At 49.8% G+C, this 19,431-nt stretch overlaps 1 protein-coding gene across 3 annotated transcripts in view; it reads right to left on the reverse strand.

Moving 5' to 3' along the window:
* MTOR (mechanistic target of rapamycin kinase) overlaps positions 1-19,431 on the reverse strand; it is a 135,218-nt gene that overhangs the window by 41,553 nt on the left and 74,234 nt on the right. For all 3 annotated transcript variants that reach the window (XM_043573739.1, XM_043573742.1, XM_043573740.1), the window contains one exon: positions 2,359-2,434. In XM_043573739.1, coding sequence (XP_043429674.1) covers positions 2,359-2,434 — 76 coding nt within the window. The remainder of the gene's footprint in view (positions 1-2,358; positions 2,435-19,431) is intronic.

Raw genomic sequence — 19,431 nt, forward strand, 5'->3', positions numbered from 1 at the left:
TTCTCTGCATTTCTTAATGCGTTTTTAAACTTTCAGGAAATACTGATTTAAAATACGATAGAGCGCCACCACTTAAAATTCTTTGGAAAACCTTTCCTCCCTTCTTCGACTCCTGCATCCAATGTTCCCTCCTGCTCAGCGCCTGGCAGGTCTGCCAGTGTCGGGGGCCAGAGGATGGTTTCCATTACCCAGGCAGATGGTGTGCCACGCTGAAATTCAGAGCTGGCCACGTGAGGAAGAGGGGCCGCAGGCTAAAAGGGGCAGACTCCGGCTCTCCAAATGGTCAGGGGACACACCGCTTCCCGAGACGTCTTTGCCTGCAGCCCCCCCGCCCTCCACCTCAGCCTGTCTTCTGGGCTTCTTCCTCACCAGCTTAGTGAACGGCTACTTCTCTACAGGCCAGGGCAGTGGCTCTCCAGGGATTTCTCTAACAACAAGAGGAGTCTGCAGCGGATTCTGTACGATACGATCCAGGGCCCACCCGCGCTTCCCCCCATTGCCCTCCTTTCCTTTCTGAATCAAAGTCTTATTTGAGTGGTATTATTTGAGTAGCCGACCGCTACTCTCTAAGCTCTCTGAAAGGACCTTTTCTTCTCGAACCTCCGTAAGGAGGTCATTTCTATTTTCAGTCGTTAACTCGTGCCGGCTTCCCCTCGGCGGTTCTTGGCACAGCCGATCCCCTCGGCCGCCCCTGCACGAATTCCGCTGCCCGACAGCCCTCTGCCCTGTGTCGGTGCACAGGAGGGTTCACCCAAACCGGCCTGTCTGGCTCTGCAGAAGGGAAAACTACTTAAACTTCATTGGGAAGTAAATGATTTCTACCCCAGCGGGAAAGAGGAAGGGGGCCGGTGACCAGCGGATGGCACACGCTAGGCGCAGACAAGCAGAAAGCAGAGGCAGCGGCATATGGAGCAGGTCAGGCAGGGGGCAGGATATTTTGAATTGCAATAGATTGCAGAAACTATAAGGTTTAAGCAATGAATCACACGAAATTCTAATGAGATTGCTGTTACATAAATTGTGCTGAGAAAGCGCACAGGTTCTGCCAAGAAAAGCCAAACCATTGTCAGGCTTAATACGCTTCAGCTCCCTAAATATAACAGAAAATCCACCACGGGTTTAGCAACAATCCTGGACCTAATGGCCACCTTTAGAACCTGGAGACAGAGGAACTTGCACTTAAGGCTGGCGCTCTGAGCCGCTGGGTATTAGCTAGCTGCTGGCAGGTCACCCGAATGCCAGATGGTCATGGGAGCTTCGTTTCTATCGCCCTTACTGTGGCCCAAGCTCTAGGGAGAGCAAAGGAGGAGAATGAATGTCTTTGAGAGACTACGTTAAGTGCCCCCTCTGCAATCATGGATTGAGGCAAAGGTAGAGACGTTGTCCCTTCTGTCCTGTCATCTGGACAGATGCTGTCTTGGTCTAGTTACAGACAGGTGCTCAAGATGGCAAAATACTCCCTGGAAAGTTCCAGTCCAATTGACTAGCCCCTGTGTGAGGCAAAAGCCTATGAAGCGGCCATGGGTTTCTTCACTCTAACACACTGGGCTCTTGATTACGGCAAACCTGAGTAAGTGACCCACGCGACTAACAAAAGGTTCCTCATCAAATGCACGGACCCGGAACATCTTGACCTTCCCGGAAGTCAATGCCGAGTTGATTAAGTCAATGCTTTATATATGGTTAGGTAGTTACCAAAGCACCCTCCCCGGACCACAGAGGGTAATGGAAACATTTTAATATTGATAAGGCAAAGATGGCAGGAGAGAAGAAGCTATGTGAGCAATAATGAAATGGAACAATTCCTTAACAGGAGGTATAAATTATAGTACATTTTTTTCTGGAGCACTGGCCATGGTTTCTTCTGAGGTATGTACTGAGCGTTAATCGTGGGCCGGTGGCGATGCCAGCCGCCACAGATGACACAAAATAACTCAGGTCAGGGTTAAATGGATGATGCCAGACTGCCTGGGTTCAAGTCCTGGCTCGGCCAGTGATTCGCTGTCAGATCAGGTGAGGTTGCTGTTCTGCTGGGACCACCGGCTCCCTTCCTGTAGGATGGGGTCACGATTGCACCTCTACTCATCGGGCTGTCGTGAGGACCGAATGAGATGGTGTACCCAAAGTACGCGGCGAAGGGTCGGGCACGTGCCAAGAGGCTGATGCACACCAGCTATTACCCTATATCAGGTTCCGTCCTCCCGACCTATATTCAATTTGAATGTAATCCATACAGCCGCTGTCTCCTTCATCCTTACGGTACAGCAAAGTCAGATGTCAGCAATTGGGAAAAGAACAGGAAAGTAACTTCCTCCAGGAGGTGGCTGAGTGCCTCCCTAGCCAGGTCTCTGCACTTACCAGCTCTCCGAAGTGTTTCATGGCATATTCTAATACCCCGGCAGCTGCCTCTGGCTGTTGTAGCTTATTATTAATGCTGGGGAGACAAAAGGAAGAGGGGGTTACACTCAACATGTCAGAGAGTGGGAGGCGTGGGGGTCGTGGCGGGTAGATGGCTCACCAGCCCACTGGAGACATGTCTTGCAGAGAAGGTGACTGTCTGTTACCACCCAGCAAGCTCAGTCTGAATGACTTCTTCTAAGGAACGATTTCATCTCGACCCCACACTCCTGGTTTTGAGGGGGCAGCGTCTGGTAGACAGGAAGCCTCACCGGCTCTGGGGCCCTTTCTCCAACCAGCACGGACTGGCTTCCTCTCAGATACTGTCAGTCAGGCACCTTGTGTCTGTTTTCTAAAAACTAGAAGCCCTGGATCCGTATTTGGCCCTGTCGTTGGACACGACCAGATGAGGTCCCTCTGAACTTTGACCTCTTACTTCCACTCATCAGTTGCCTCCAGGAATCAGAATGATCCAAGTCAATAAAAACCATCAGGCTCTGTGGGTGACACAGAAGTGGCACGGAGGCTGGGTCATCCACGCTGATGACAGAGCACCCCAGGGACTGTGGCTGTGCGACCATCTTGACTGCTCCCCCGATAGCCCATTTCCTTCCAAGAGGGACGCTTCCTTAGTCCCTCTTCGAGGACCACCCCCTCCCTCTGCAGTGGGCAGCCAGGGACCTCATCCAGGGTCACATGCCTGGCGGAACGATGCTTTTCACTAACGACACGCTACTCTGCTGTCATCTGGGGGCAGCATGTGGCCACTGGGACCGACTGGGGGACTGTGACGTGTCGGGACAACTAGGCGGTAGGCTGGCGGTGGGTGCCTGGCGCTGGCTAACCAGGGAGGCTGTAGAGAGGCCCCGGAAGTTGGACAGCAGCAGGGCCGAGACCCTTGTTCCGACGGGAACGTACACGAAAGGGGAAACGGAAACTAAGCCAACACTGAACGTCAGCTGGAGTTACAGAAGGAGGGAAACGAGGGACGAAGCAGGCCTGAGAAACTCATAGGACAGCAGTTTCTTTATCTGTTCACGGGTGGGGAGCAAACGATGTCAGTCCAACTTGGGAGTCTAGACTGTTTAACGAGCAAGGGATCCAGTTTATTGCCCTAAGTACAAACTGTCTACTTGACTAGAATTAATTTTTAAGTGGTTTTGGGAAACTCCAGGATTTGGGTGGAATGTGGTAATAATACGGCAAGAGATTGCTGGTAAAAATATTATTTTTAAAAATTCAAATTCCACCACATTTATTCCAATAAAACCAAGAGGGAACTGCCCACAATCTGTCAAACTAGAGAGGTTAACATTTGTGAAAGTAATAACCTAATGCCTCATGTTTACAAAGCACATTTCAGATCATCTTTCCAACCTATCACTGCTTTAACCTCATGCATCCCTGAGAGAGTGGAAAGGAAAGGTATTACCAGTCTTGTTTCACTCCTGGGGAGACTCAGGCCTGAAAGGGTAGCAATGTTCCCCGAGGCCCACAATGAATGGGGAGAGTCTCCATATGATCTGAAGCAATGTTATGACTCTCCTTTGTTAAGGTGAGGATGGGGAGGGGGTGGGGGGCCGCGTTGGATTTGGAGTCAGAGAGTTTGGGTTTACATTTCTGGAGGTCCAATCCTGCCACCTATAAGCTGTACGACCATAAGCAAGTTCCCTTTTTTGAGTTTTAAGCTTCTCATCTATAAAATGGGCCTAATACCACTCCTTTCAAGCTTCCTCAGGGAACAAAATGAAATAATGGGTATGAAATTACTAAGCAGATCCTGGTAAATGCTCCTCCCCTCATTTGGTTTTGTCTAAGAATAAAGGTTCCTAGAAACATAGCTGTATGCTTGTGTACAGAAAAAACACTCATCTAAGGTTGAGCCTCGAGCCAGCACTAAGAAATCATCAACTCATCCTGAAGACAACTATTTGAGTAGGGTGCCCAGGCTCTAGGCCCTGCAACTGGAGGGGAGAGTCACCATACAGATGTCTCTCTCCTTTATTTACAGCAGACAGGTGACCTCAGGTGGCATCTACTGGGCAGACCCACCGGCACTTCTGTGCTGCTCCTAAGCAATGAGCCAGAAGGTTCTCCATATAAGTCAGTCCACTGCAGGACTCAGAAACATTCAAAGAGAAGCGATAACACCATGGTTTCTTTCCAGAAGTCCTATGAGATTTAAAAAAAAATTTTTGTGTATATATGAATGTATGTATATATTTACTTAAACAATTTTTTAAAGTTTATTTACTTAGTTTGAGAGAGAAGAAAGAGAGTGAGAGTGGGTCAGGAGCAGAGAGAGAGGGGAGAGAGAATCCCAGGCAGGCTCCATGCTGTCAGCACACAGCCTGACTCGGGGCTTGATCTCATGAACTATGAGATCATGCGTGACCTGGGTCGAAATCAAGTGATGGCTGCTCAACTGACTGAGCTACTCAGTGCCCCTGTTTATTTTTTTTTAAGTAAGCTCTATGACCAATGTGGGGCTTGAACTCACCACCCCAAGATCAAGAGTCACATACTCTACCAACGGAGCCAGCCAGGCACCCCATGTGAGTTTTTCTAATAAGCTCACTCACACAGGGTTAGGTGAATTATATTAATATCACTCTTAGCTGTATCCATACAGCTTTGTGATTACCTAGTTCCCTGAACCCAAACACAGATTTTGGAAGCTTAAGAAGACATGGAAAAAAAAAAAAAAAAAGCCAACGTATCTTCTTTCATGAAACATGTCATATGCCATATGTAAATACATATAATTACATAGTCTGTATATTCTTTTTGGTTCCAGTGTGGATTCTGGGATGACCGTAGCAGAGATATTAACTACTCTGGTGAGGAAGACAATGTGTTCCTTGCCTAAAGCAAAAGAAGTTAACTCTAAGAATCACACATAAAAATCCAGGAGTTCCAATAAATGTCTTCCGATCTTGCGTTCTGGAGCATATGCTATTTTCAAGAGCAAATTACAAACATTGCCAAAGTTTGCCTCACTTGGGACAAAGCCAACACAAAAACGGAAGCAAGCAAAAGCCTCTTCCCACCCCATTCTCCCACTCATTATGCCTAAAAAGGAAAGCTTTACAACAAGCTGATCAAAATCAGGAAGTAATAACGACTAGGAACCAGAGGAGAAATACGAATTTTACCTTAATATTGCTATGGCTTTGATATCTCCTCATCAAAGGAGAGACTGACTTAGCTTTGCAAATTAAAAACAACCCCCCCACCCCAAAACTCATCGTATGGCCCCTACTCCTTCAAGGGAAAGTCCAAATAAGTCCCCTACCTGTAGAATACAGACAGAGGTGCTGGGCTCGCTTGGGGGAACCACCGACCAGGACTTTAGAACCTGCCAGAAAACTGGGGGTTGTACCTTGAGAGTCTGTCCAACAGTAAGGATGATCACTGAAAAATTACAGCTTTGACTAAACGGACTAAAACACAGCCATGAAAAATAACTGGGATCAGCCTGAGGAAAGGGTCCCTTATTAAATCCTTGGTCTCTGGATTGAGGACCTGAAGGAAAGGGGGAGACTGTGTGCACCTACGGGCGACCGTTCAGAGTAAATATTTTGAGTTGACCGGCCGCTATCCCCATTTATTCTTTTCTCCTCCCTGTTCCCTCTTTATTTTCCTGACTACGCTTCCCTCTTCTTTCCTTCCATGGAGTCTTCTGCGCACGCCACGAGGCTGCTGGAGAATGCAGCTGCGGACGTGGAGAGGGGGTTCTGGTGAGGGAAGGAAACAAAACTCTTGGTGATACAAGAGTCTGTCATCTTGTTTGGGACCTTAATTTTTTCTCCTTCCGCCATGACTTCTGGCATTCCACTGTGGGAGGCAACGTATCAGAACAACAACAAAAAGAGACCTAAATTTACCGAGTGCTTACTGTATGTACCAGCCACGGGGCTTACTGCTTTTATGTGTTATCTCATGAAGTAGGCACTAATATTAATATTCCCATTTTACACATGAACAAGCTGTGGCCCAGGTCACAGGCTCCCGTGCCATTAAAAACGATCTTAAAAAATTGTTTTTTAATGTTTATTTATTTTTGAGACAGAGAGAGACAGACCATGAGTAGGGGAGGGGTGGAGAGAGGGGGAGACACAGAATCTGCAACAGGCTCCAGGCTCCGAGCTGTCGGCACAGCACCCGATGCGGGGCTCGAACTCACCGGCCGCGAGATCGTGACCTGAGCTGAAGCTGGACGCTTAACCAACTGAGCCACCCAGATGCCCCTAAAAAGGATCTTAAGTTGGGGCCTTAAGATGGCTCAGTCGGTTGAGCGGCTGACTCTTGATTTCGGCTCAGGTCACGCATGATCTCACAGTTCATGAGATCAAGCCCCGAGTCGGGCTCTGACTGACTGCACGGAGCCTGCCCGGGATTCTCACTCTCCTCTCTCTCTGCTCCTCCTTGCCTGCGTGCATGTGCTTTCTCTCAAAATAAGTAAACTTAAAAAAAATTTAAAAAATAAAGAGCATCTTAATTAATAACTAAGAGTGCACTGTAGCTCTGCAACGGGAGGGACAGCGCCTCAGCCTTCCCCTCTCGGATCAGCAGGCGTGCATAAATGCTTGTACAAGGAAGGAAAGCAAGCACCGGGGGGGGGGGGGGGGTGCTCCCTATAACCCGCCACGCGGGAGAAAGCAGCCCTACCAAGCTTTCGTTTTAATTTCCTCATGGACGCTGTGGCTGACCGCCCCTCTGACCCCGCAGCTCCCAGCCCGTCTCTTTCCTTTCAGACGCTGCGGGTATGCCTTGACGCTTCCCGACAAAACAGCCAGCCAGGTCGCCACCGTGGGCTTTTTCCAAGGCAGCGTGTTCGAGGCTGCTGGGCTTACAGACACAGTCCAGGCTACAAAGTGCGGGCTGCCTAAGTCTCTGTAGTCAAGTGCCCAGTCAAGTGCCCTGCCTACTTGGGTGACACAGGGCTGTCCTCTGAAACAGTCCCCTTTAAAAAAAAAAATGTTTTTTAAAAATGTTTATTTATTTTTGACAGAGAGAGAGAGAGAGAGAGACAGAGCATGGGCAGGGGGCGGGGGGCAGAGGGAGAGGGAGACATAGAATCCAAAGCAGGCTCCGGGCTCCGAGCTGTCAGCACAGAGCCCGATGTGGGGCCCGAACTCACAGACTGTGAGATCATGACCTGAGCCGAAGTCGGGACGCTCAACCGACTGAGCCACCCAGGCGCCCTGAAACAGTCCCCTTTTAATAAAACTCAGATGTGGTTTTATGAGACTGAAGGGAGAGGCTCTATGTTTGGCTCGTGGGGAGAAATCACCTTCACTCAAAGCCCCCTTGATGAGGAACTCTTGTTTCATGGGGCAGCTGGGAGTTTTCTATCGTCCGTTCTATAAACGCTCCCTTGTGTGCCCCTCAGTCGCTCCGTGTTACTGCTGGAGGCTGCAAAGGGCAAACCGTTCCAAACCCCACAACAAGGAAGCGCTTAACGACACAAACCAGACCCCACGGACATCAGTCCAGGTGACAAGATCTGACCACAGACAAGCTGAGAGAGGTGGAGGTGCGGCAGCCACGTGCCCACGAGAACAGTGCAGAAGGACAGGCTGACGAATTTCCTGTCTCCTCTCGACAGGGGCTGAGGCCACAAGGACACAGAGCTTTGCCAGCCGGTGGAGGCCCAATCGGCAGGGGTCTATCTGCATTCTGCTCTGTCTTCCAGTGGGAGCAGCCGGTTGAGATCTTACAGGCACGAATCTACAGAGCAAAACAGAAATGCCCTGTCCACGCGATCATCCTGGAGCCCACAACTGAACCCGGCGTTAGAAAGCCCGTGAAGAGACAGACAAGAAGACAGCAAAGTAGGACAGCAAGAGGGGGAGAGGCAATTCTACCGACATTCACTTTCACTCATTCCCCACCCCAAGACTTAATTTTTATTAAGGGAAGTGGAGTCGAGAGCTAGAAACTGGGAAAATTCTTGGCAATTGAGGGAGACACTTTCTAGAGTTGCGCCAAATTAACAAACAAGGACCAGACCAGAGTGCCTCCATGCCTTCTGTGGCAAACACCTTAAACCATGTATCTTCTCTCCCTGCTACCTGAGAATTCTTCTCCAGAAGCAGGGGAAGCGGGTCAGGAGGGCCAGTGGCTCAGATGTGAAGGAGATTCTCTCGCCGCCTCGGCAGATGCCCCGTCAAGAGCGATGGCGGGAGAGCTAGTGCTGGCGGGAGGGCCTGCTCGCGTCTCCACGGCTCTCCCTCTCGAGCTTCTCCTCAGTGCTTTTCCCGTGCAGGTGATGACCAGCCCCACGAGGATGAAACTGACCGAAAGGGTCAATCACTAAGTCACTAGCTGCTTGGGGTCTTAATGCTGACCCACAGCATAGCAGTAAGACGGTCTCTGGCTTGGCATCCAAATGCCACTCCTACCACCTGAAGAATCCTCAAAGGGTTTGGCTCGTGGGAAGAAATCCCAAAGCGTTCTCAAAGTCATTGCTCCCCACGCTTCTGGATTGATGTCAAATCCCAAGTGGCTTGGCCTGATAACTAATTCCTTCTGGGATGGCTCCTTTGGTTACTGACCTCATCTCTTAGCCTCGCTGCCTCAGCGACCTTCAGGCTATTAAGAACAAAGCCCGAGGGGCGTCTGGGTGGCTCAGTCGGTTGGTCGTCCGACTCCGGCTCAGGTCACAATCTCACGGTTCGTGGGTTCGAGCCCCGCGTCAGGCTCTGCGCTGACAGCTCGGAGCCCGGAGCCTGCTTCGGATTCTGTGTCTCCCTCCTTCTCTGCACCTTCCCTGCTTGTCCTCTGTCTGTATCTATCTCAAAAATAGACATTTAAAAAAAAATTAAGAAAAAAAAGGACGCAGCCCAAGCCTGTTGGAAAGTCAGTCAAATAAGGAGCATCTGCGGTCACATCTGGGGGACCGCTTAGGCTTTCCTAGCGCTCCCATCAGGAATTTAGGAGAACGTTATGCACTCGCTTCCCAAATGGCTCCGGGCCTTCTTTCTCCTGTCTATTTCTAGTGCAGACCACAGTCTGTGTTTTATTTGGTGCCCAGTCAAGTAAGAATTCTCCGAATTCCCTTAGCGCCAGGCCGCGGACACATGCAACACAGCTGACTGGGGACCTTGGCAGGTCCGACCGAGGAGCTCCTGACCAGCCAAGATGAGGCCAAGGGGGACATGGCTTTGCATCCTTACCACCTACCTCAAGCAGTCCCTCCTGCTTCTCTTGTAGAGGCAGAGCTGCTTCAGACCATTCCCTGTCCCTTCTCCCAGCACCCAGGCTTAGCTCTGTGTGCCAAGCGTGATCCCCGCACAGAGCCAGGGAGATCTGCGGCCGGCCGGGCCACGTGTCTTTATCAGGCAGTTCCCCCGGGACTCTGGGAGCAGCAGGGTAGACTGGGGAACCCAAGGGTGCGGCAGCCTCTTTCTGAAGAGGGTAAGTGAAGACAGAAGGCCACGTGAGGCCATCTGAACTGCGACATGGACAAAGGCTGTGAGGACGATTTAAACTCAGGCAGTAGGAAAGCACAGGCAGGCTGGTTGGCCTCCATCGCCCACGGACAGCTAGGTCAGGTGATGACGATAGCACCTGTGGCTCTGTCAGGGTCAAACTTCCCTTTTCTGCTCTAGGAACTCAGGAAAAGTCACTTTAGTCCTTTTTTACATATTCACAGACAGGAGGCTGGCCTCATTAGAAGGTTTCAAAGCTGGGACAGTCGGTGTCCCTGGTGTTCTAGGGCACCTGGGGCATCCAGATAAAAAAGATTTGATGCAGAAGAAGCGGCCTGCCTTGGACAGTCAATGGGTTCCCGACGTCTCAGTCCAGAGTGGCTTAAGGGTAAAGAGCTCTTACTTGGTCTCCACCCTTTCCTTCGGTCACAGTTTAAATGGCGTGTCGGTCACGATACTTGGAGGACATGCTAACCCTGCATGTGAGAAAGTGGGAGATGTCAAGAGGAAAAAAGAACACTAACAGCTGTGTTAGGGACAGATTAGGGACAGGGGAGACAAAAAATCCTATCTTTCCAAGATTGGAGAGGGGAGGTGTATCTTCTTGTTAAACTCCACTGCAATTCAACCACTTTTCAAAATACTGTTTTCACCTACGCATATTCTACATAAACAGGTATGTGTTTTATACACAGCAGTGAGCAGAGCATTCGTACAATTTTGTATGTTGCTTTTGCACGTAACACGGGCGTTTCCCACTCGATCCAGTCTTGGCAATTACTTTTAAACAGCTCCACCATTTCGTCCTGCCTGTGGCTCCCAGGCCTGTGATCGGTCTCACGGGGGCACCTTCTTGGCTGGTGGGCGGGCAGCACTCGCGTTAGATTCCCGACCTCCAGGCACGCCGCTCAGGAGCACACATTCGGCACTCTCGCACGCGCAGTAAGTGATCTGTCCGGCAGAAGTCTGCAAGGCTCGCTCTGGGAATCCAAGCCCCGAAGATGAAGACAGCGCTCAGTGACAAGCCCGGAAGGCTGTCCCATTTTACACATCACCTCCAGGCAGCCCCTGGCTGGACGCGGGGCCCAGGTGCCCTAGCACAACCCGGCATAAGGCACGGAGAGGCCGCAGAGCCCCGGAGTGTCAAAGCACACGATTTGTGCCGGCCGGGTTTCCAACCCAGGGGCCCGTCAGAGGCGCGCTGTAAAAATGATGAATGGCTGTCACATTTCCAAGGCTCCGGCTGATTTAGGGAGCCATTGGCAGACACATCACTCCCAGCATGTCAGCCAGTTAATTACTTCCAACTTTATCTTTCTTGTCAACACTTCTTGACAAATTGGCCATTATCTTTTTATTCTACAACAACGAGCACTGCTCCTTTTCTGGCGATGCCTGGAGGTTTTTCTCCTTTCCGCTTCTTCGTACCCAGAGTGGATTGAAGAGCTCTGAGAGAGCCGATTAGAAAGAGGAGCTGTCAGGAAGAGGACAAAAGCGGCGAGGGCTGCTAGAGTGAACCCAAGGCTCATTATCAGATGTCTTCACTCAAAGCAGAGTTGATGTTTTGGGTAAAATACCGATTTCCTGGCTTCCCGATGTCCGAGAGCTCTGCCTCAGTCTCTCGCGGGGACGAAGTTGGGACACAGAAAGGTAAATGAGCTGACGTCTGCTGATCTGGCAGTGCTGAGCTCTTCTCCCCACCTAACTGGGTACGCGGACGTGAGGTGGCCCTCCGCTCCCCTGAGAGGCCACATTGTAGAAACAGTGATGCCCATTCTGGAGTCAGGGAAGAGGGAAAAATAAACCTACTTCTTGGTAAGGCCAAGCCAGTAGAAGATGAGCATGACACGCTATAAACGGGCCACCGAGATTCAAAGTCTACGAGACGACCAAAAGTTATCTGGAGAGACCAATGGTGTCACCACCAATACGTTTCGCCATCACTGCACGGACTTTGTCAGGGGTGGCCATGGGGCAGAACCCAACCCCTACTGTACTCCGCCAGTTGTAAGACACACACTTTAACATCTCTGAATCATGATATGGCATATAATTCAAGGCTTGAGAGCGCGCTGTGACGTGGTTTAGTTGCCAGCAGTAACCCCGGCCCCGCCCCACCCCGCCCCAGAAGTACATGAAAATCAGAAGCAGCGTCTCTAACTCACCATTTACTGGTCCCATTAAACCTCGAGGCGTTCCGGCGGGTGAGCTACGTACAGTGGAAGGGCAGACATTTACTACTGAACTACCGCGAGCTTCTCACTTTGGGATGGTCTTGGGCTGCAGTGAAAGACCCTGTGTCCTTTTGGTTCAGCTTCAGGGGAAACCCCGGGATTCTTCCCTTCGTACGGCTCCCTGCGGACGGCCGGCTTTCTACACTGACAGGCAGCTTCCCTGGGGTTTCTGAGGTGCTCTATAAAGACAGGCTGTCGTCCAGTGAACCTGTAGAAAGTCTTCAGAACAGCCAGAGATACATTTATGCTCTCCTGGCGACTGGTGAGAGACCTGACCTCTTGGGTAGGGCTGGATGTTAAGAGGGCACTAAGGCAAAAGACGGGCCCGGGAAGATACAATCTGCATTTGTGCTCTGGCTGCACGAGGGTTTCCTCTGTCCATCCACTCTCCCCTGTGTGGAGCTGCCCTACAAGGGGTACAGATTCCTAGAGGCACATTGCACTTTTGAAGTCAGCATGAGCCCAGAGGTTTGGAATGTGTTTTTGTCGAGAAGTGAGGAGCTTTGAGCAAATCCTCACCCCTCTGGCCGGAGTGCTTTTTCTGCCAGCAGAGGTAGGGGAAAAGAACACGACTCTGTAACTTTTCTGGAAGCCAGGAAACAACTGTGAAAGCAGGACTCACACTTCCAAGCAACACAGCGGTGACACCCTGGGAACATGTGTTTAGAATTAAGACAGAGTGGGTTTTATTCACCCCTCTAGCCCCTCGCCGGTAAACGGCAAAGCACAGTCACGCTTGCCATTAATTGGTTGCTCAGGCACAACTGGCACAATTTCTCGAATGTTCTCAAAGAATTACAGTCCCCTTTTCCCATCAGTGCTGCCTATGTCAGGGCGGCAGAGGTCCGGCCCGAAGGGAAGCTCTGGGGATCCCAGGGCACCTGGGTACGAACGTGTGATCCTATCCTGCACTTCTGACGGGGTCTTGTCTCCGGCTGAGAGTGACTTTCTGCTATTGCAACGTAATGGGTATTTCACCCCCTATTGGGGACAGCAAGATCTGTCAGGTTCCCGGATAAGTTCTGGCGAACACAGCTGCCCCGAGATGTGGCTGTTTTTACGGGGACATGCGACTTCATTCTGCCTTCGATGTCAGCTGTTGCGTGTGGCCCCTCAGGCCACGGTGATGGTGAACAAACAGGCTGATGCAGGCGGAAACGATCAGATAGGCCATTTACCCAGGCCTCTGGAATAAAGTGGAGCGGGACAAAACCTTGCCCCAAATGCTCTGTGGTCCTTCTGTTGGTCTTCATACGTAAAGAAAGAGGAGGGAGACACAGATCGATGGTTTCCAGGGAGACAAAGGGATTACACAGTGAGGATGCTGCCCCCAGTTAGTGATTAAAATACAAGGTTGAGCCAGATGATCTCAGTGTTTCCAGTTCCCACTTCCTTTGATTCTGTGTCTAAGACCTACAGAAGGAAAATGGACTCAGAGCAGGACAGAACGCAGGGGCCAACGATGAAGACCTCACGGTGACAAAGTACCGCCAATGACCACGGATACAGACTCTGAGTCTCCACAACAGATGTTTTAGGTGAAGAGAACCTTCTGCTGGGGATTCATTCTTTCACTTGACGAGTTCCAAATAAGGAGCTCTTTGGTCTCAGTCTGGTGCCAAGAGATAGATGTTAGAGCTACCGTGGTAAATACGACAGACGAGGTCTTTGCTTTCGCAGAGCTTACGGGCTGGTGAAATAGATATACAAAAAAAAACGAAAACAAAAACAAAACAAACAAACCAAAAAACCCTGAAATAAATGCTGTGAAGGTAAACACCAAGAAGAAAACAGAGCGCCTAGATGGAGACTAACGTGGGGGGGGGGGGGGGCTTAGTGTAGACTCAGAAGGGCAGGGAGGGCTTTTCTAATGAGATGATAACTGCATACCTAACCAGTAATACTTAATATTTGCCGGACATTGACTATGTGTCCGTCACTAACCTGTACATGTGCACTATCGATTTTTGAATCAACTTCCTAGTTGAAGTGTAACACACATATAGAAAGGTGCACACACAGTGCAGCTTGATAAATCGCGGAGTGAAGATACCCTTGTAAATACCACCCAGAGCGAGAAACAGAACACAACACGCTGCCAGGGTCCCAGAAACACTGAGCCTTGTCCTGACCGCGGCTCCCCTCCTCATCTCTAGAGGCAACGACTATCTGACCTCTGACGCAACTGGTTAGTTTTGCCAGTTTTTTTTTTAGTTTAGTTATTTACATCAAAAGAGACAGAGAGAGCACGAGCAGAGGAGGGGCACAGAGAGAGAGAGAGAGAGAGAGAGAGAGAGAGAGAGAATCCCAGGCAGCTTCTGAGCTGTCAGTGCAGAGCCTGATGTGGAGCTTGAACTCACGAAACTGTAAGATCATGACCTAAGCCAAGATCAAGAGTCGGATGCTTAACTGACTGAGCCACCCAGGCGCCCCACAGTTTTGCCATGTTTTGAACCTCACCTGATGCTCAACACGATGTCTGGGACATACGCCCGTGTTGCTATGTGCCACCAACGTGCCACGGTCGTTCTTCCTTCTAGTGCTGAAGGCTCGTTCACTCTACGAATATATCACAAAGTATCCATCTTCCCGCTGACGGGCATGTAGGTGGCTGTCAGCTCTTGGCCGTACGAGTGCTGTCCCTACACACGTTCTTGTACTGGCTTTGGTGCAAGGGTGCTGGCGTTTCTGTTGGGACCCTACCAAGAAGTAGCACCTTTGGGTTACAGGGTGTGTTCTGCTTTCGAGGACACGGACAAATTGCTCCCCAGAGTGGTTTCAGCAATTGACATTTCCACCGGAAATACCTGAAAAGCCCAATGGCTCCACATCCTTGTCAACACTTGGTACTGTCCGTGTTTCCCATTGCAGTGTGTGTGTATTGGCGGCATGGGAGACTTTTGATTTGAATTTCCATAATGACTAAGGAGCTTGAGCAGCTTTTCATATGTTTATTGGCCTTGTGGAGATCTTCTTTTGTGAAATAAGTCTTGCCAATCTTTAAGTTGGCTACCTTTTTCAAAGCTGTTTGAGAAGAGTTGTATGTATAATCTGGATGCAATAAACACAAAGATATCTATCGGAGATAATCTTCCTCCCTTTTCGCTCTCTTCGTGGTGTCTTCTAATGAACAGAGATGACTCCTTCTATTGCATTTGATAATGTTTTCTTGTCTGGTTAGTGCTCTTTGTATCTTGTTTAAGAAATCTTTGCTTACCCCCAAGATGCCGAAGATACTATCCTATGTTATCTTCTAGAAGCTTTGGTTTTACCTTCCACACGTGGAACGGAAGCCTCCTCTGAACGTGAAGTTTTATGTGTGGTGTGAGGTAAGGGTCAAGAGCCCTCTTCTCCCCGTAAGGCTACCTAGCTGACCTGGAAGAACTTGCCGAAAAGACTGTGCTTTCCTCAGTGTTCCGTGGTGCCACCTTGTCAAAAATCAAGTGTCTACCCACATGCGGGTGTTTCCAGACATTTGATTCCGCTCCATTTATCTGTGAGTTTAGCCTTGTGCCACCACTACGCTGCCTTTAATCACTTACAGTAGCTTTATGATAAATATTGATTTCTCATAGTTTAATTCCTCCAAATTTATTTATCTTATTCAGAAATGCCTTCACTATTTTTATTTTTTATTTTATGATTATTTTTTTAAATGTTTATTTTATTTTTGAGCGAGCGAGAGAGAGAGAGAGAGAGAGAAAGACAGGATCTGAAGCGGGCTCTGAGCCAATAGCAGAGAGCCTGATGCGGGGCTCAAACTCACAAATGGTGAGATCATGTCCTGAGCTGAAGTCGGATGCTTAACCAACTGAGCCACCCAGGTGCCCCGCCTTAACTATTTTTAACCCTTTGCTTCATTGAACCAAAAATCCTGTGAGGTAAAGTAGTTAGGATTTGCATCACCACTGCACAGATCTGTAAACTCAGAGAAATAATTTGCCCAGGGTCATGGAACTACCAATGATGGGAAGGGATTAGAACCCAGATTTGTCTGATTCTAGACCCAACTATTTCAAGTCCTTCATATACCGTCTCCTTAATCTTCAAGCCAGATGATCCCTTCGGGGCATTTAATATGAACGCATTACAATTTCAAGAAATTCGGATGTTCTAGGCCGTCCCATTTCCAGTTAAAAATCTTGTGGGGCAAGTACAAAAAGCCCCTTTCCCGGTGAGACTCAGGAAAACAGAGCAACAAGGGTAAGGAGCTGCTTAGATTCCTTCCAGAGACCCGTCTGTCTTCAGAGTAGCAATCACGCCCCTCACGTGGACTCCTCAGGGCCCTCAGGCCTGGCTCCCCTCCACCTCTCTGGCTTTACCGTCCTCTGCCCCTGACTCTGAAGCCACACTCAACTACTTACGTCCTCCTACTAAGCCAAGGTCTTTCACAAAGCTGCACCTTGCTCAGAATGCCCGCCTCCCACCCCTGGCTACTTCCTCCTTTCTCTGTGAAACCTGGGTATCACTCCCCTTGGGAGGCCTTCCGGACCTCATCTGAATTGGGCACTCCTCCTCCTCTGTGTCCCTCTCCTAGCATGTCACACTGTCCCAGAGCTCAGCTGCCTGTTTCTCCAACTGGACGGTGAGGCAGTTGAGGCTGGGCCGGCATTGTTAATGGTGCTCTGTAACTTACATGCTGGCTAACAGAACAGACGTTTGCTACAAAGTCTGAACGCAGAGACAGACTCTCTTGCTAGGTGCTGTCGTGAAATAATAAACACTAGAAGGAAGCACAAGAGAAACGATTTCTAACACGTCCAGAATGCACTCTGGTACAAGTGGCAGATCAGGAGACTTAGGGAAGAGATGGATGTGCCTCCTGGGGTGGGTGGCATTTAACTGAGGCAGAAATAGGACTGAGCGACAGGAGTGTCAGGTATTGGGGCACGTGGGTGTGGCTCAGTCGGTTAAGCGTCCGACTTCGGCTCAGGACGTGATCTCGCGGTTCGTGAGTTCGAGCCCCGCGTCGGGCTCTGTGCTGACAGCACGGAGCCTGGAGTCGGCAACCTGCTTCAGATTGTGTCTCCCGTCTCCCCCTCTCTCTGTCCCTTCCCTGCTCGCACTCTGTCTCTCAAAAAATAAATAAACATAAAAAAAAAAAAAAAAGGAAGCAGCAGCATCGGGTATTAAATGGCCGCATACAGTAAGGCAAAGCCGTGACTCCCTAAGACTTTAGGAGAAGTAAAATATCCCCATAAAGAACACTATTAAACTAACAACAAGGCAGGCCGGTTCTTCTGAGATGTACTCATGCCACAAACTGAGAGTCCGGTTCTAAGGGTAGCTGTCTCCCTCACCAACCGTGCAAGTGGTGGTTTAAGGGCAGGCAGGGGCAGGAATATATTAGCAAAGGAGGAGGCTCTCCAATCGGGACGTTTTCGAGACAATGCGACATGACGCTCCATTTGGGTGGAAGGAGACCGCCTCTAGGTCTTACCCAGCTCTGTAATCCTCAGGCTGCTTGCTGGAGGCTTCCCGTCCTTGGTGCCAGCCCAAGGCAGTACGGCCCGGACTGTGAAGTCTCTGAGAACTTCCAGGCTAAGTAAAAGCTCACTGGCTTTTTCTCATCAAGACTATAGATTTGATTTTCACAAACATCTTCCCCGGGAACACCAAGCTGACCCTCTTTCACCAGCAGCAAAAGAGAGAAAAGGAAAAACTGCAAGATGTCCAACACAGGCTTTCCTGATTTTCTCAGTTAATTCCCATTTTTATGGTCACTTTATCCACTGAAGGGCAGAGAAGGTAAAAGCCTCTTGGAGAAGGGAAAACTGGTCTCGTCCTCCACATTCTTCCTGGTTTTCTCCACTGGCTTAGCTGTACTCAAAACAAGGGCTTACTTTTCTTTCTTTCAGAAACTCAGAATCTAGGACGTCGCAGGGTTGTGGATGTATGCAGGATTGATAATCTTCCGGCATGGGAAACACTCTTAATTTGCTATTTTTTTTTTTTAACTGGGAGGGCTACTGACATTTGGGCAGCTTAGGTGATTTAAGAAAATCTCCAAATAAGGAAAGCTTCTGTCTCTAACTTGTACCTCATGTTAGAAACAGGCTTTCAGCAAACAAATGTCAGAGAGTAGGCGTTCATGCTAACAGCTAGGTGCTTCTGATCCAAACCTATGAACCCCCAGAAGGGATTGCTACATGGGCTGCAAATACAAATGACTGATTCACTTTCTGCCCAGATATGAAAATCTATTCGTAACAATTTCCTGTTTGGGCCGGGGGAAGTGGCCACTGGGAAGAACAAACAGAAAGTTGGCTGGGAATCCATAAAGCTCCACTGATCCTTTCTCTATCACGTTGCTGCGGGGGGAGCACCAGGACGGCGGGGTCACAAAGGATGCTCCACATGCCTGTGTGGCACAGGGCAAAAGCTCAGTGTCAGCTGATGGCTGGGAGATCGACGTGAAGATCCTCACCGGGTTCAGGAGGCCGTTGGATGCGGATGGTTGGGGCTGGGTTCGCGTTAGCGAAATGAACTCCATGTGGCCGAGACCGCAGTGCCCAGCTGGGCTGGGTATTTGCGAAATGAGAGCGGGGACTGGCTGCCAATTCTAAACAGGCTCTTCTGAGAGGAATGGCAAGCTGCTGTGGGGGGCCAGCCACACCCTCACCCCTCAGTAGGCAAGGGGACTCAGGAAGGGAGAAAACAAACCCTGGGACACCTGAGCCACAACCGCTTAGTGATTTAAAGGGGGGGAGAAAACCTGTCTGGTAACTCCAGCTGCTGAACAGAAATGACTTTCTGAAGCCAGAAGTGCCACCTGTAAAGGGACTCCGGGGGTCATGGCAGGGAAGGAGGGCTGCCGGGCACCAGGCTTGTGTGTGAAGGACCCACATGGAACAGCAACAGGACGAGGTCTGCCTCGGTGGCTCCGTAACATGGAAGCAGAAAGAGCACGTTCCAAAGACAGAGGCAGTTACTGCTTAAGGATGGAGAGGCCTCTGTATTCGTTCTCAGTGAAAAGCTCATTTTAAGTATTTAAGGTTTGCCGAAGCCCCAGGTTTTTCCCATTTGTTTTCAAAGGAGTAGTGCCCTTCCGTTCCAATACATGAGAAGTGACAGCGTCCCTATTTTCAGGGACGTACATCAGATATAGAGAAGAGCTTCAGATTTGCAAACTGTGTTGTACAGGAAGAGGGACATAAGACTGTCGATATGGGTTAGGTGACAGAGATTCTTTTCCCTATGATTTAATGTACGTTCCAAGTTTTGAATCACGGGCCAAGGATGGGCCTGTTCTCCGTTGTGCCTACAGACCGATGGAAGTACATCGGCATGACTGTGCCAGGACCGTGCCCGGCACTCCTGAGTTTTTGTCCCTGCCGTCCTCTCCGGCACCTCCTTGTCAAATG

The sequence above is a fragment of the Prionailurus bengalensis genome, chromosome C1 (genome assembly GCF_016509475.1).
Source record: "Prionailurus bengalensis isolate Pbe53 chromosome C1, Fcat_Pben_1.1_paternal_pri, whole genome shotgun sequence".
NCBI classification, from domain to species: domain Eukaryota; kingdom Metazoa; phylum Chordata; class Mammalia; order Carnivora; family Felidae; genus Prionailurus; species Prionailurus bengalensis.